This window comes from Mesoplodon densirostris, chromosome 7, assembly GCF_025265405.1.
Source record: "Mesoplodon densirostris isolate mMesDen1 chromosome 7, mMesDen1 primary haplotype, whole genome shotgun sequence".
NCBI classification, from domain to species: Eukaryota; Metazoa; Chordata; class Mammalia; order Artiodactyla; family Ziphiidae; genus Mesoplodon; species Mesoplodon densirostris.
Window position 1 is genome coordinate 61,127,001 of NC_082667.1, and position 17,534 is coordinate 61,144,534.

The following is a 17,534-nucleotide window of genomic DNA, read 5'->3' on the forward strand; positions in this document are numbered from 1 at the left end:
TCCCCTGCGGAACAGTTTGTTACTCTTATTTTCATCTAGAGATATGAAACAGAGCTCTGATGTGATTTTGCCACCTATTAACCCCACTTGCCCCCATGTATATTTTATCAGACCAGTTCTAAAAAGGCTAACTTCATTTGCTGAACGAACTGAAGTCTCTAGTTTCTAATCTCAAAAACTATGTGAAGAAACAGTGCCTAGAGAGGAAATAAGCAAGAGCTGCTTCTTACAAAGGACTGAAACAAAAGAACCTGATTAAAATTTAAATACTTTAAAAAATGTAAATAAATTTAAAAAGTAAAATAAATAATAGTGCTTTGTATTTGCCTGGTCTCAGACCAAGTGAAGAAAAGAGAAGTTTCAACCTCAAACAAAGAAAGTACACAGCTGACCTCAGACAAGTATGTCATCTCAAATTCAGGTTAGTTGGATGAGGAAGTGAAAATTAGTAGCTACAGCTATGCTCAGAAGGAAACAGGTATTCTTATCAGCAAAGAGGATTCAAGGGAGGATGAATAAGAGGTAGAATTAGCTACAGGCTTTGTAACTGGGCATGGTTAATGTGAAAACTGCTTCACTCCTACGCATAGGCTAATAACAAAATGAATTATATCTAATGAGTTTGCTTCTGAATTTTTTTTTTTCCTGGAGGCGAAGGGATAAGGAAGGAGGCACTCAACGAATACCCTTAAATTGGATGTGTGTGCGTGATGGGGGTGGGGTGCGGTAGAATGGGGCTGTGCGATGCTCCTGAAGGAGGAGCCATGCTCCCTAGGATCCAGTGAAAAGCAGCGTGGAATCTGGTTGATTGACTGCACCTAGGATCAGAGAGGAAAGATGGTTCCCTCAAAGACCACAGACAGCTCCATTATCCAGGGTTTGTACTGATCAGATGGGACTGAGACACAGTGGAAAGGATGTGGCATTTTAGGTGGAACCTGGATTAAGTGAGGTTTAGTAGCTGGGTAACCCCAGATAAGTCATATCAACCTGAAACAAGTTTACTTATTTCTAAAACAGGAACCCCCTGCTACCTTTCTCACTGGATTGTACATAGTATACATAATTTCCTGGTGTATATAATATATGCTCAATAAATGCTGCATGAATAAATGTGGGTGTTTATGAAAGTACTTTGAAATTGTAAAGCACCATCGAATGCTAGTTGTTACTGTTATCAAAAACCTCCCATGTTATAGACACATTTTCAGTCATTTTAGCTAGATGTTGAAAATGTTACTCAATGACTCTTAACATGCTTTATTACACTTTTTCTTCATATTACCCTATATGAGGTAGCAATTATTATCAGAGGTAGCAATTATTATCACATTTTTAGGGATAAAGAATTCAAGGCTGAGAAACGTGAAGTCATAGGGGTCATATAATTAACAACTGGCAGGGCTGGGGTTTCCAATCCATATCCATCTGGCTCCAGAGTCTGTATATTCTATACTGGCTTTTAATGTAAACTACCACAGCCAGAGAAGGGCTTCTGGATCACTGACTTCACCTTGCAGATAAATTTTACTTTGTAGAATGAAACTCAGAAGGCCAAAGAAAGGCTTGTAGTAAAGTGGAACATAAGAGGCATGGGAAAAAGAGCAAGTTGCAACTTGGAAAACTTTGGATCGGATAGTCACAAGTCTTGAGGCTGGCCAGCTTCTCTTAGGCTCTCCTGAACCTGTACACACGTGTCTCACAGTACTTACCAACTGCACTAAAACAGCTGCTTTCTTGTCCATTTCCTCCATTAAACCAAGTACTCCTTGAGGACAGGGACCATGTCTTTTCCAGCTCTGTATCCCCAGTGCTCAGCACAGGGCCTAACACATAGTAGGTGCTTGTTGAATGAATGAATGAATAAATGAAAAAATCTCTTTTTTTTTTCTGTCAAGTATAGATATTAAATGATCTCACAAGCTGGTTGGGAGGATCAAATGAAAAATGCATTTTTTTTTTTGCGGTATGTGGGCCTCTCACTGTTGTGGCCTCTCCCGCTGCAGAGCACAGGCTCTGGACGCGCAGGCTCAGCGGCCATGGCTCGCAGGCCTAGCCACTCCACGGCATGTGGGATCCTCCCAGACCAGGGCACGAACCCGTGTCCCCTGCATCGGCAGGCGGGCTCTCAACCACTGCGCCACCAGGGAAGCCCCGAGAAATGCATTTAGAAATACAAAGAATTATACAGGGGATTTCCCTGGTGGCGCGGTGGTTAAGCATCTGCCTGCCAATGTAGGGGACATGCGTTTCAGCCCTGGTCTGGGAAGATCCCACATGCCACTGAGCAACTAAGCCCGTGCGCCACAACTACTGAAGCCTGCGTGCCTAGAGCCCGTACTCCGCAACAAGAGAAGCCACCGCAATGAGAAGTCTGTGCACCGCAACGAAGAGTAGCCCCCACTCGCCGCAACTAGAGAAAGCCCGCATGCAGCAGCGAAGACACAATGTAGCCAAAAATAAATAAATAAATAAATAAATAAATAAATTAAAAAAGAAAAAAGATGTATACAGGCAGGGGCTGCTTTGTGACCAAAGAAGGAAGTATTCTTTGCTGGAAAATTGTAAATTTGCTGAGATTCATTCATTCAACAAAAATTCAGAGAATAGGCTACTATGTGCCAGACCCCGTGGTAGGGCCTGGATATATAGTGACAAACAAAATGGATGTGGTTCCTGATCTCATAGTTAGTTTAATGGGGGAGACACACACTCAAATGTGACAGAAAATCTAATTTAGAGATCAGAGAAGAGGTTACAGAAGAAAATGACAGTTATAATGAGACCACAATGACCAGGATTTGCTTAGTTATTTTGTTAGCTTTTAATATAAACAGACCTTGATGTAAACTGTAAGGTAAGCTATAGGGAAAGACTTGGAGGTTTTTATTCTGTGAATGGGGCAGGAGGTCTCCCAATCAGCTCGTTTTGGTGGGGCTTTGTGCCAAGTAATCTTGGCAGACAAAAACTGCGATTTTTTCAGTCTAACCCACCCGCCTCCCATGCATCCCAACCCGTTAGTTCAGGAAGCCTGGCTCCTTCCCACTACCCACTACCTAAATTCTCACCTTGGGGTTGTCTGTACTAGTGGTTTTCGGGTGGCTCGGAAGGTGACAAAGGCTGTGACGGCAGAGAACAAGATCCAGATCACTAGAAACCTCCACCAATGCAGCTTCACTGTGAAATAGAGGGGAACAACCCACATCTGAAAGAGGGTCACCATCTGAAACACAAACACAAGCACTTCAGCTCTAGCCAGCTCCCTCTGCAGCTCTATCTGCAAATCCAGAGCGCATCTTGTGTGTTCCATTTTAGCCTGATCCTCTCCTACATTTCCAATTTTGGATAAAGGCACCTCCTAGTGACCCAAGTTAGAAATCTGGGACCGTGCTTGACACCAACCTTTTACCCCCCACCCGACTGTTTATTGTGCATATTCTTTCCTTTACATTTGAGCCCTTGCTACCTCTTACCTGGCTGACTATGACCTCTTTGTTAAGTCTCCTCGCATTTGGTGTCTCCCCTCTGATCTATCCTTCCCAGGAGCACACAGTCTTGAAGTATGTCATCCCCCTGCTTAGAACCCTCTAAGGGTCCCCAGTCTACAGGATAAGATTCAACATCCTTAGACCCAACATCCTTAGGCAGGCAGTCAAATCCCCCACAATGGAGCCCCAAACTACTATTTTAAGGACCACCTTCTACCATTCCCCATGCCTGTAGTCAGGTTGTTCCCCTCAGGGCAAAACATCCTTCCCACCTGCCTTTCGGCCTGTGAGTATCACATCCAAGACACACAAAGCCTTCAGTCTCCCTTCTAGGCAGAATAAATCATGACTTCCTATTGCTCCAAACGCATTTTCTTTTCTACCATCTTTACAGTGCTTACCTAGAGTATGAGACTGGATTCGAATTCGTTCTCTAGCTTACTGTAACCTCCTTGAGAGCAGTGACAAGGCCACACTCATCTGATTCCTCTGTGCTAGGAAACTGTCTGGCCCATGACAGATCCTCAGTGAATTTAGATAAATGAGGGGAAAGCAAGACTAGAACCCCAAGAGGGAAGCACATTTGTTTTAAAGAGTATCTATTTTACTTTCCCTCCTTCATATCTTTACCTCAGACTTGTTAGCTACAGAGTTCCAAATGTATTAAACAATTCTGAGTCAGAAGTTTGGACCAATCACGAGTCTTCTGCTCCCCAACGTCTCCTAACTCCCTCCCCCAACCACCCAATTTTTACTAGATGTCACTCTTCTCAGGTGAATAGCAGGTGTAAAAACAGATAATTAGCACTTAATAGAGGTTTTCTTCTTGGTATCATTAAATGAAATGAAAGGATATTTTTTTTAAAAAGGGGGGGTGGCTATAGAGAGGAAAATATTAGCTAGTTTCCTAAAGTTCCACAGAAGAGAAAACTTTTGAGAAACTATTTACTCTTGGGGATTTCTAGACTAGCGCTGCCCAGTCCAAATATAATGTGAGTCTCATATGTAAGTTTAAGTTTTCTAGAGGGGAAAGCAGGGAGGAGGTGGGAGGTCGTGGTGGGATGAATTGGGAGATTGACATATATACACTAATATGTATAAAATAGATAACTGATAAGAACCTGCTGTATAAAAATAAATAAATAAAGTTAAAAAAGAAATAAATGATGGAGAGGGTGTGGAGAAAAGGAACCCTACTACACTGTTGGTGGGAATATAAACTGGTAAAGCCACTATAAAAAAAATAATAAGTTTTCTAGTAGCTATGCTAAAAAAAAAAAGTAAAAAGAAACAGATGATCTTAATAATATATTTTATTTAACCCAATATATCTAAAATATTACCGTTTCAACATGTAGTCAATATAAAACTATCTATGAAATATTTTACTTTTTTTTTGTACTATGGCTTTAAAATCTGATGTTTATTTTATATTTACAGTATATCTCAAAAGAGACCAGTCACATTTCAAGTGTTCAGCTGCCACATGGGACTGGTGGTTACAACACTGGATAGTGCAGCTTAAAGCATCTTTTTAGTGTTAAGCTGTCTGTAGCTACTACTCTCTCATAGACTGCTCTGTGGCAAGAAAAAGCGTTAGTTTTTTAGTGTTATTTTACATATTAAAAAAAAAAAAGACAGTGGAAGAGAATGGTGAGCGGCCACTTTGCTTTAGAGCTTCCAGCGCTGTGCGCCCACTGGTCAGCGAACAATGTAGCCTCAGTACCAATTCCACTGTACAGGAACCTGCAGTTGACTCTGAATGAAGCATTCTAAAATATTCCGGCCTTACAAAAAAAAGTGTGAAAAGCACCAGGATGTACGAACAAACGGCTACCCAAATAATGTTCCAGGTGACATTCTAGGAGATACTTGGAGACCAGGAAAAGACATCACAACAAACAACTGCAGATTATTTAAACTAGGGGATAAGGCAACCAGAATCATGACACTAAAAGCGAGGTAGATGAAGGTGGGTATGGAAAGAAGGGCTACAGGGTCTTTAGCCTTCACACTGTTTGCTTTAACAGGCTCATGGGGGTGTTTACAAAACAGTAGGCCCAGAAACTAGAGAAGAATTAAATCACATGGCCTGGTCACATGTGTCCGCTCTGAGAAAGAACAGGAATTCCTATCTCCTTTGAGGTTTTCCAAAAACTTGGCTGTTACATAAAAACCACCAGCCTGCCCTAATAAGCCTCTTTCCCACTCCCCATCAATCACCAGTAGCATGTTCTTGGGGGGGAATCCAGTCAAGATAATTTTCCCTATGTGAGCTGCAGCTCTGCATATTTTGGGTGTGGTGAGAGGCAGAGGACCTGGATTCTATTCTGGGTTGAACAAAGACATAATTAGGAGTAAGTCTGGGCATCGGTGTAAAATGAATGGAAAATCTTGCCTCATTTTGTAACGTTCAGGCTTGAAACTTTAAGGGTGTAAAGCTACTCAACTTACACATCATGAAAGATAAGAGAGGAGGGGGGTGGGTAGGAAAGGGAAGGAAAGAAGATTTAGGGACAGGATTAGGCTCTTTGAAACCAGATGGCCCAGTAGAAGCCCAGCAAACCTGGATTCTAGTTCTGTTCTGCCTCCAACTCAGTAGGTCACCCTAAGGAGGGCCTTCCTCCTTAAAGGAAGGGTTTGACTTGATTTTCAAACTCCTTCAAGCTCTAGCACGCTAAGGTTCTGTTAGGCAGCCTTGTATCTCAGACTCCCTGGGAGAGTGAAGGCAGCCTTCACTCATTCATGTAAGTACTTACTTTGCATTTCATGAGAAGAGGAATGCAGAATAAATAAACGTGACCTCTAGTCCCTGTCCTCAAGGAGCTAACAGTCTAGCAGCAGGAGAATAACATAGATCAAACCCATATTTTAACGATTCTATGAATCCTTACACCCTTTCTAAAGAAGTACAAATAGAAATCATTAAAGAGCAAATGAACAAAGCAGAATGCAATAATATAGTGAAATGAACAGTGATTTTGGAATTAAACAGTTCTAGATATGAATCCCAATATGGCTATTTACTCTGTTACCTCAGGCAAGTCACTTAACTCTGACAGCCTGTTTTCTGAACTGTAAATGAGGTAAACAGTACCTACTCTCATCAGGCTGTATAGGTCATGGGAGTTAATACATGGAAAACTTTTAGAACAGTACCCAACAAGGCAAGCATTCAATATAAGTAATATAATAAATATAATGTAAGGATTCAATATAATAGCTCTTATATTTCAATAGCAGCAATGTATATAAAACAACAAGCATAGCTGCATAGTAAGCATTAAGTAAATGAGAGCTCTTATTATGGCTTCACATGATCAAAAATTAATAAAGCCACATATATAAGGGAGCAAAGATTGCAATGAGATAACCAAAATAATCAACATATTAAAGGTGGTGGGGTTATAGCAATTTCTTTATAATGTTTAATTTGTCCTTTCCAGGAAAAATAAATGATCCAAAAACCCAAACCAAGGATTTGAAGCCATTTTCAGGTATCGAGACACTCTGTGCCAGGGAGGCTTGAAAGTCAGATTCTCTTCAAGGCCTTGAAAGCAGCTGCTGGGGTGAGAACTCAGTGCCTGACAAGCAGCAGGCAGAGGGGCTGGGTGAACACAATAGTCTACCATGGGGAAAATGGTAAGTTACAATTTTGCCTGGTTAATTTACTTGTGTCTGCTGTAGTATTTATTGGCATTTTGCTTAATAAATAAATTGAAGCTTCCTCAAGGAAGGCATTTTTAATAGCTAGCTTGGCAATAAATGGCTGAAAGTTACTCAAGATTCTCAGAACAATAGCAGGAACTCTGGTGCCACCTGGTGGCGACACATTTGGTTCGATAGTTTGCTCAACCAAGTGCCTGTACGTGATGCTGTGTGAAAGGCACAAAATAACGGGAAGCCGTGGCCCTAACTTCTCTTCCAGATTTTGGGGTGATGAGACATAAATGCATGAATTGGGCAGCCATGCAAAGCACCAGGCACTGCTATGGGAGTTCAGAGGAGAGATGTAGCAGTGTGGTCAGGAGCTGTCAAGGGGAGACTGACTGGAAATGGCAGAGCTCTGGTTCTGAAGGAGGCTTCATTATGGCGTGTGCGCGTGCATGTGCGCGCGCACGTGTGTGTGTGTGTGTGTGTGTGTGTGTGTGTGTGTGTGTGTGTGTGAGAAAGTCATTCATCCTTCTCTCCCTGAATCTGAAAATATGAAGCTGAAGTGAAGACTAGCCTGAAACTCACTCACTGATTCATTCAGCAAACATTTGCTGAGGAACAATCCCAGCTTCTCTGATCTGGAAGATAAGAATAACAACATCCCACTTCTCTCTCCACAAGGCTACACAGTTGAAATGATGATGTTAGATGCTAACAGTAAGAGCTAGCCCAATTTAAATGGACTGTCTTTGTTTTAGATGTCTTTCATCTCAGAAACTGTAATTCACAAAAAGTCAAAAAAGAGCTCTCAGATCACATCCTTCTCTGGGCACCAGCTCCCCTGTTAGTGCACTGATGCTTGGCACCTCCGACTTCCAGCATTCTCATCACTTCTGTATCTTCCTGCGTTATGGGGGCAGGGCCACCCACCTTGCTTGGCTGAAGAGGAATACTGAGGGTGAAATGAAAATGACAAGCCCAGGTAGCTGAACAAAGTCAGAGACTCACAGCTTGAATCAGCGTGAAAAAAATGCTGATAAATGTACAGAGATCAATTGGAAGAAGGTGTCTGGGATATGCTCTACAGCTCTGGTCAATATTTTCATTAATGATTTGGATGAAAATACAAAGGATCTGCTTACCACACTGTGAGGAGTACAAAGCTTGGGAAGGAGAGAGAAGCAAGGCAGTGAACATGGGAAACAGAAACAAGATCCAAAATGAATAAAGCTCATTCCTAGAGTTCTTCTAGCTCTAACATGCTGTGACCTGATAAGCTGAAATGAAGAACCAAAACCTTACGGTGAAACCTCACCAACTACCCAAGTATAGGTTGGGGAAGGACTGGCTTAACAGCAGCTCATGTGAAACAGATCTAGGGGTTTCACCTGACCACAAATTGCCAGGGAATATACGCCAACAGGGCCATTACCAAAAACGCCAAGGCAACACTACGCTGTTTAACTAAGAATAAACCCAGATGAAGGAGGCAGCAGCTCCACCATTCTCTGCTCTGTCAAAGCAAACTTGGGCCCTGAGGTCAGGTCTTAGGACCACAATGTAGAAAGAACAGTGGTGAATAAGCATGACCACAACGGAGCAGCCAGGACTACGAAGGGTCTGGAAACCAAATCACATTAGGAAGAGCTGAAGGCACTGGCGTATTAGGCCTGGACAAAACTACAGGAAGCCATGGCTATTATCTGAAGATCATCCAGAGGCCCAGCAAGCAGATATAATACCACAGTTTCTGTGACCTGGTAAGACCCCACATATTGCTGAAATATTCTACAGGGCAGAAACTTGGTTGGCAATTACCTCCTACCACACCCCTGGCAAATGGTCAACCTTACCACATGAAGCAGGCATTCCAATGATAAATGCGCTAGATAGTTCTTTCCTGATGCTGACCTGAAAAAACTCTGCCTTTGCCTCCCCCTTCTGCCTCTGGGTCAAACTCTTGTCCTTCAGAGAAGCACAGAGTAAATTTACTCCCTATTTTTTATGCTTACTCTCCTAATTTTATGTCTTTTTTTTCCAGGTCTTCTCCTCTCCAGGCAAAAGAGTCACTCAAGCAGTCATTTAATAAACATTTACTGGACACCAGGCTAAGGACTGGGGAATTCAAAGATAAAATACAAAACCGCCTCAAGAAGGAGAAGGCTACTGAGGAGAAACAAGTAACTATAATCCAGAATGATAAGTGCTATAATGGAGTAGGCCCTGGTGGCCAAGAAAGTAGAGTAGAGGTGCTTCACTCAACGTGGAGGAATCAAGGAAGGCTTCCTGAAGAACGGAACCTACCATCTCCGTCCTGATGGTCCAATAGGTGCAGGTGGAGAAAGGTATCATGATGCAGGGACATGGTATACCTGAGAGTACAACTAGTACCCGAGGGAGGTGTGAGAGATGAGCCTAAAGAGGTAGGCAAGGCTCAGAGGAGGCTGATCACACTTAGGAGTTTTTATTATATTCTGAGGAGAAAAGTTTTTCTTTCTCATAAGAAGTGGATTACAATCCTTTACCATCTTAGCATTCTCTAGCCACATTCTAGTAACCCTCTTAATGTCTTGGTCTGAGAAAAATCTATAGAACTTTAAAGATTTCCAGGTAGGAGATTTTGCCACTCATCCATTCCAGGAGGAAACAGCAGTTCAGGGGATAGGAGCCTGAAAAGATACTATATTTGGTAACAGACAGACATGATGAAAGCTTCTCCTTGGAGATCTTTAAAAATAGGATACTTTTCCAGGCATAAACTTACTCCTTCCCCTAACATCCCTGAGGGAGCTAAGGAGCAAGTAAGATTAGATTCTCTGAAGAGATGATGAAAACTGAGCTACAGAGAAGCCAAACAGCAAGTGTGGCCTGGGCTAGGCTGCCAATCCAGATCTTCTGTCTCCCAAGTTCTGCCTCCCAGCATCAGTCACTAAGTTGGGGGGAAACCCTGAGGAGGCAAGACAATGTAGAGCAAAGGGAGGTGGTTGTGAAACTACCTGAAATCCCAGAAAAGGACTTGGGCAAAAATTATTAAAGGAAAAATCAGGGGAGTTAAAAACAGAAATGACCACGGCAGAATTGACAACAATTTCCTGAGGCTTTTGGAAACCTCAAAAAATGGTTGAGTCTATGGAAAAGAGCACTTAACCAAGAACCAGACTTTACATCTGGCTCTCCAGCATAAGTTTAAAGGTCATGTGCTCCTGATAAATCACTTCAGGATTCTGCACTTTGGTTTACTAATCTGAAAAATGGAGACAAATCCTTATCCTATCTTATAAAGCTATGTGTTGTGAGGTTCCGAAGAGAGAACAGATGAGAAAAGTATTTTTTTTTAAACCAACAAGTTCAAAACTCTAAGCAGTTTAAGGTATTATTACTATTGTTGCTGAAAAGAACAGTACCTGAAATTTAAATACAGAAAACTGTAAGACCACTTGTTCCCAACAGCAGTTAATTTAGACTAAGTTTCTCTTCTTTTAACGTGAAGTTTCTTTTCTTTGAACTCCTAAGTTACAGAGAGAAGTTTGATACTTTTCACAGTGAAACCAGTAGGTTGGCATACTTGCTCATAATCAATCTCATGGCTGGTAACATCCATGCTGCTCTAGGTCCTAGAGTCTAGGACAGTGTTTCTCACTGGGAGTGAATTTTCTCCCCAAGGGACATCTGGCAATGTCTGGGGACATTTTTGGTTGTTACAGTTGGGGGAGGCATGTTACCAGCCATCTGGTGGGTAGAGGCCAGGGCTGCTGCTACTGCTAAACATCCTACAATGTACAAGATAGCCTCCCGAAAAAATAAAGAATCATTTGGCCAATATGTTAATAGTCTCCCTACTGAGAAACCTGGTCTAGGAGAACAGAGCTAGTGTTTTTCTACTCAGCAGTCATGGGTGCCCAATGGAAGGCAGGGTCACCAACCAGCACTAGTGAAGAACAGAAAATCTCATTCAGTTTGAGAGAAACAGAGCCTTATCAATTAATTCCACCATTTCTTGGCATGCGATAAGAAGCATTTTTTGGAAAGCTCTGACAGCTAATCTCAAACAGCTCATATTTCTACTACTCAACAACAAACCCAGTGCCTCTCCTTTACACAACATTCTTGTGGGAGTTGTTTTGTTTTGGTTCTTTTTTATTCCCATTCCTCACTCCACAGATATTCTAATGTGTTTAATATATATATTTTTTTGATTTATTAATTGGCACTGTGTTGTGTATCTTTCAGTTTGTTACTTTTTCCACTCCGTACTATGCTTTTAAGGTCCACAAGTTGTTATGGGTACACAGTGTCATGATATGCATCCACCACATTTTGCCTATTTACTCAGAGATAGATATCTAGATGGCCTGCAACTCTTCAATTAACTGCCAGACTTAACATTTAAATGAAGACCCTCTCATATATCCTGTTAAGATATGTCACAAGACATGTATATATTCCATCTGATTGAATAGTGCCATGCTGCTCTCCACAATGCCTGCAACAGGCTTCACAGCCACAAAGAATGCATGGGGGTTCCTACAGCCTCTGATTCATGCCAATACTTGGAAATATCTGGCTTTCTAGTTTCTAGCCAATCGAATAAATTGCTAATTCATTGCTGTTTTACCAAACGTAAGGTAGATAGCTAGTGGGAAGCAGCCGCATAGCACAGGGAGATCAGCTCGGTAGTTTGTGACCGCCTGGAGGGGTGGGATAGGGAGGGTGGGAGGGAGACGCAAAAGGGAGGGGATATGGGAACATATGTATATGTATAACTGATTAAATTTGTTATAAAGCAAAAAATAAAAATAAAGATGGAAATAATTTTTAAAAAAAAAGTTCATTTCTCTAACTACTAATGACATTGAGCATTTCTTCTCAGGCTTGATGGACTTTTGGATTTCCTCTCCTGTAAACTGCCCCTTCATATTCTTTGCCCATTTTTCTATTGGAGCTGCTGTCTTCCCTTTGTTGATTTGTAGGAGTTACTTCATATAGTCTAGATACTAATCTATTGTCAGTTTTAATCATTATTAATCTCTCATTCTGTTATCAGCTAACTTTGCCTATAGTATCCTTTATCCAACAAAAATCCTTAATCTTAATATAATCAAATTTATCAAATCTTTCTTATTAGCCTGTACATTTTTCATTAACTTCATAATTTTGCTTTTCATAATTAGATCTTTAATCTCTCTTTAGTTCCTTTTTGTATGCAGTGTTATAGAGGAATTTAGTTTTAATTTTTCTCCATATGGCGAGCCAGTTTTCTCAACACAATCTACTTAACAATGATTATTTTCTTCACTGATTGGTGATTACATCTTTAGTGTATATTAAGTTCCCATTATACAAGGATTTATCTTTGAGATCTTCACTCTCTTCCATTGGTCTATTTGTCTATTCTTTATAGTATGTCTTAATATCTGGTAAGGTAAATCCCTGTCTTGGGAACTGCTTTCTTTCTTGCCTTTATTTTTGAACTTCTAGTAGAGAAAAAAAATTAATCAGAATCTCTGGTTAATGAATATTCTCATCGTTAGTCTATGCATAGACCACTTTTGTTTTAATTTTTAAAAATTATTTTTGGGAGTTCCCTGGTGGTCCGGTGGTTAGGACTCAGCGCTTTCACTGCCGTGGCCTGGGTTCAATCCCTGGTTGGGGAACTAAGATCCCACAAGCTGTGCAACATGGCCAAAGCAAATTTAATTGTGGTTAAAAAAAAACACATAAAATTTACCATCTTAATCATTTTTCAAAGTGTAGAGTTCAATAGCGGTAAGTACATTCACACTGCTGTGCAACAGATCTCCAGAACTTTTTCATCTTGCCAAATCTGAAACTCTGTACCCATTAAACAACAACTTCCCAATCCCACTCACCCCCAGCCCTTGGCAACCACCATTCTACGTTCTCTCTGTATGAATCTGACTACTCTAGGTACCTCATATAAGTGGAAGTATTTGTCTTTTTATGACTGGCTTATTTCACTTAGCATAATGTCCCAAAGGTTCATTTATGTGAAGTAGTGACAGGATTTCTTTCCTTTTCAAGTTAATTATTTTTTAATAATATAACAAATACTGAACCCTCCATCCAATATAAGAACTGGAACACCTAAACTTACTTATATTTAGCTACGTCCTCCTCTTCTCTATCCTATCCTCCAGTTCTCCATCCAACATCAGCCTTATCCTGAATCTTGATTTTATCATTCCCTTGCTTTTTAAAATATGATCTTATCACTCACATACATATTTCTAAAACATTCTTTAGTTTTCATTGTTTTTAGCTTTCTATAAAAGGTATAAAGTTATAAGTACTCTTCTGGGACTTTTTTCACTCAGTATTATATTGCTAAGATTCATCCTTACCATGATTTGTAACTACAGTTAATTATTTTCGTGTTATTCCATATATTTATATATGTATTATTTTATCACAACTAACCTATCCACTCACCTATATATGGGTATTGGGTCATTTTCAAGTTTTTGCTATTACAGATAGTGCTAATAGGAAAATTCTGGTACGTCCTCCCTCCTGGGATGCATGTGCAAACTTTTCTCTTGGCATATATCTAGGAATTAAACTCCTGGATCATAGGGAATATGAGTATCCAACTTTATAAACTCTTTTTCAAAGTGATTTCTCCATGAAACAATATTAACTGACTACTGCCCTAGCACAGGGCTAAAAAGGATCAAAGAATATTTGCTAATTGAACAAACAAACAAACAGACATGAGGGAAGAGTGAAGAAGAGCATAGGAGTCAGAGGGACTGGACATGAATCCTGACTCTGCTAATCATTGGTTGAATGGGGTTCAGTAATCTCTTTGAGCTTTAGTTTCTTGATCCATACAATGACGAAAATAAAATTACCCACCTCAGAGCAAAATACTTGGCACATTATGAAGTACTCAATAAACGGTAGCTGGTGTTATTCATTATGTTTATGCAATAGTGAAGTTCATACTTTAGTGATGGCCCAACTGTATTTCTGCTCTGCTTCTCCTCCCTGAAGCCCATCTTCAGCCTAGAGTAGATTTGAATTTCAAGGTGAGGGGGTCCCTCAAGAACTATAAACTTGCAGTTACAGCAAGTACCTAAAATCTGTTTAGGCAGGGAGAAGAACTTCAGATGCACCAGGATGGAAAACAAGGAATACCAAATGGGCCATCCAAACAGAACAGCAAATAATGGAATCCTCAGTCCACAGGGTGGTTCATAAATCTAGTGTACAAAAAATTCTGTACCAATTCTACAAATAAAATCAGATAGCAGGGCTTCCCTGGTGGCGCAGTGGTTGAGAGTCCACCTGCCGATGCAGGGGAAACGGGTTCGTGCCCCGGTCTGGGAAGATCCCACATGCCGCGGAGCGGCTGGGCCCGTGAGCCATGGCTGCTGGGCCTGTGCGTCTGGAGCCTGTGCCCCGCAACGGGAGAGGCCACAACAGTGAGAGGCCCACATACCGAAAAAAAAAAAAAAAAAATCAGATAGCAATCTGAGGAAAGATATCTGCAACACGTATGACAAAAGGTTTATTCATAATATACAAAGAGCTGTTATAAATCAATAAGAAACATTCCAAAAGAATCCTAAGCAAGGAAAGAAAATATGACCAAATACACCAAGTGGTTCAACTGTGAATAACATTTATATGTCACAATAATGTAAATAGGGAATATTTATTTAACTAAAAACTGGGAGGAAAAGTGTGTATGTGATGGGTATAGTGTAGCAGTATAAGATAATTACCACCTTCCATGGTAGAAAGTCAAAAGGAAAATTATATATATATATGTGTGTGTGTATATATATATGTGTGTGTGTGAGTGTATGTGTAATCATGTTATTTAAAAATATAGAGGTCAGGATCAGAAAACAACTAAAAAAAGTTTAAAGTGGTTGCCACTGAAATAATAATCAGGGATGGATAGAGACAGGCAGAGGACTGATGTGTTTTGCTTTTTAAACCTTACAGAACTTCTTGACTTTTTTGTTTTGTTTTGTTTGTTTGTTTTGGCCACGCTGCAGCTTGTGGGACCTTAGTTCCCCAACCAGAGATCAAACCCGTGCCCCTTGCAGTGGAAGTGTGGGTCCTAACCACTGGACTGCCAGGGAAGTGCCAGAACTACTTGACTTTTATTTTTTTTAATTATTTTTTTATAATTTATTTATTTAATTTATTTATTATTTTTGGTTTGGCTGCGTTGAGTCTTTGCCGCTGCGCGTGGGCTTTCTCTAGTTGCAGTGAGGGGGGTTACTCTTTGTTGCGGTGCCTGGGCCTCTCACTGCGATGGCCTCTCCCGATGTGGAGCACGGGCTCCAGGCACACAGGCCTCAGCAGTTGCGGCTCATGGGCTCTAGAGCGCAGGCTCAGCAGCTATGGCACACAGGCCCAGCTGCTCTGCTGTATGTGGGATCCTCCTGGACCAGGGCTCGAACCCGTGTCCCCTGCATTGGTAGGCGGACTCCCAACCACTGCGCCACCAGGGAAGCCCTACTTGACTTTTAAATTAGGTATTTTCACCCTATTAGATCGACAAAGATTAAAAATACTGAGGATTCTCTATACTCTCTTTAACACTGGGTAATAGCACTGTTTAACTTCTCTTGGTGGGATTATAAACTGCTATAACCTTTTTTGAAGGGCAATTTGACAAAATCTATTAATGATTAAATGGCAATTCCACTTGACCAGGCAATTCCATTTCTAGGAATTCATTCTCCAGAAACGCCGGCCCAGCTATGCAAATTATATATGTAAAAAGTTTACTGAACCATTGTTGCAACTGAGATAAACTGTTAATTAACATGTCTATTAATAGACATAAGTTAAATTAAAAAAAACCAATTTAAAAGAATACTACGGTTTAGTAGTTTTAAAGGATGGCACACATACTAATACGGATAGACATACAAACTAATATGGCTTGTATATCTGAGAGCCAGTACAGGCATACCTTGTTTTATTATATTTTGCTTTATTGCACTTTGCAGATACTGCAGTTTTTTACAAACTGAAGGCTTGTGGCAACCCTGAGTTGAACACGTCTATCAGTGCCATTTTTCCAACAGTTCATGTCTCTGTGTCACATTTTGGTAATTCTCACAATATTTCAAACTTTTTCATTATTATTATATTTGTTATGGTGATCAGTGATCAGTGATCTTTGATGTCACTACTGTAATTGTTTTGGGGAACCACAAACTAGGCCATATAAGACAACAAACTTAACAAATGCTGTGTATGTTCTGACTGCTCCACTGACCAGCTATTCCCCATCTCTCTCCCTTTCCCTGGGCTTCCCTATTCCCTGTGACACACAATATTGAAATTAGACCAATTAATAACCCTACAATGACCTCTAAGTGTTCAAGTGAAAGGAAGAGTCACACATCTCTCATTTTAAATCAAAAGCTAGAAATGATTAAGCTCAGTGAGTAGGCATGCTGAAAGCTCAGACAGGCCGAAAGCTAGGCCTCTTGTGCCAGTTAACCCATGTTGTGAATGCAGAGGAAAAGTTCTTGAAGGAAATTAAAAGTGCTACTCCAGTGAACATGAATGACAAGAAAGCAAAACAGCCTAACTGCTGATATGAAGAAAGTTTCAGTGGTTAGATAAAAGATCAAACCAGCCACAACTTTCCCTTAAGCCAAAACCTAATCCAGAGCAATTCTCTGAAGGCTGAGAGAGGTGAGGAAGCTGCAGAAGAAAAGTTTAAAGCTAGCAGAAGTTGGTTCATAAGGTTTAAGGAAAGACGCCATCTCCACAACATAAAATTGCAAGGTGAAGCAACAAATGCAGATGAATAAGCTGCAGCAAGTTACCCAGAAGATCTATCTAAGATGATGAATCAAAGTAGCTACACTAAACAACAGATTTTCAAGCAGATGACATCTATGACTTTCACAGACAGGAGAAGTCAGTGTCTGGCTTCAAAGCTTCAAAGGACAAACTAACTCTCTCTTTAGGGGATAATGCATCTGGTGACTTTAAGTTGAAGCCAATGCTCATTTACCATTCCCAAAATCCTAGGGCCCTTAAAAATTATGTTAAATCTACTCTGCCTGTGCCCAATAAGTGGAACAACAAAGCCTGGATGACAGCCCATCAGTTTACAACATGGTTTACTGAATATTTTTAGCCCACTATTGAGTCCTACTGCTCAGAAAAAAAAAAAAAAAGAGTTCTTTCAAAATATTACTGCTCATTGACAATGCACCTGATCAACCAAGAGCTCTGATGGAAATGTACGATGAGATTAATGTTGTTTTCATGCCAGCTAACACAACATCCATTCTGCAGCCCATGCATCAAGGAGTAACTTCAACTTTCAAGTCCTGTTATTTAAGAAATACATTTTGTAAAACTACAGCTGCCATAGATACTGATTCC

General features: G+C 40.6%; 1 protein-coding gene across 3 annotated transcripts in view; it reads right to left on the reverse strand.

Annotated features, from left to right (window-relative positions):
• The window catches only part of RNF121 (ring finger protein 121), an 88,318-nt gene that overhangs the window by 18,615 nt on the left and 52,169 nt on the right, over positions 1–17,534 (reverse strand). For all 3 annotated transcript variants that reach the window (XM_060105560.1, XM_060105562.1, XM_060105563.1), the window contains one exon: positions 3,069–3,223. In XM_060105560.1, coding sequence (XP_059961543.1) covers positions 3,069–3,223 — 155 coding nt within the window. The remainder of the gene's footprint in view (positions 1–3,068; positions 3,224–17,534) is intronic.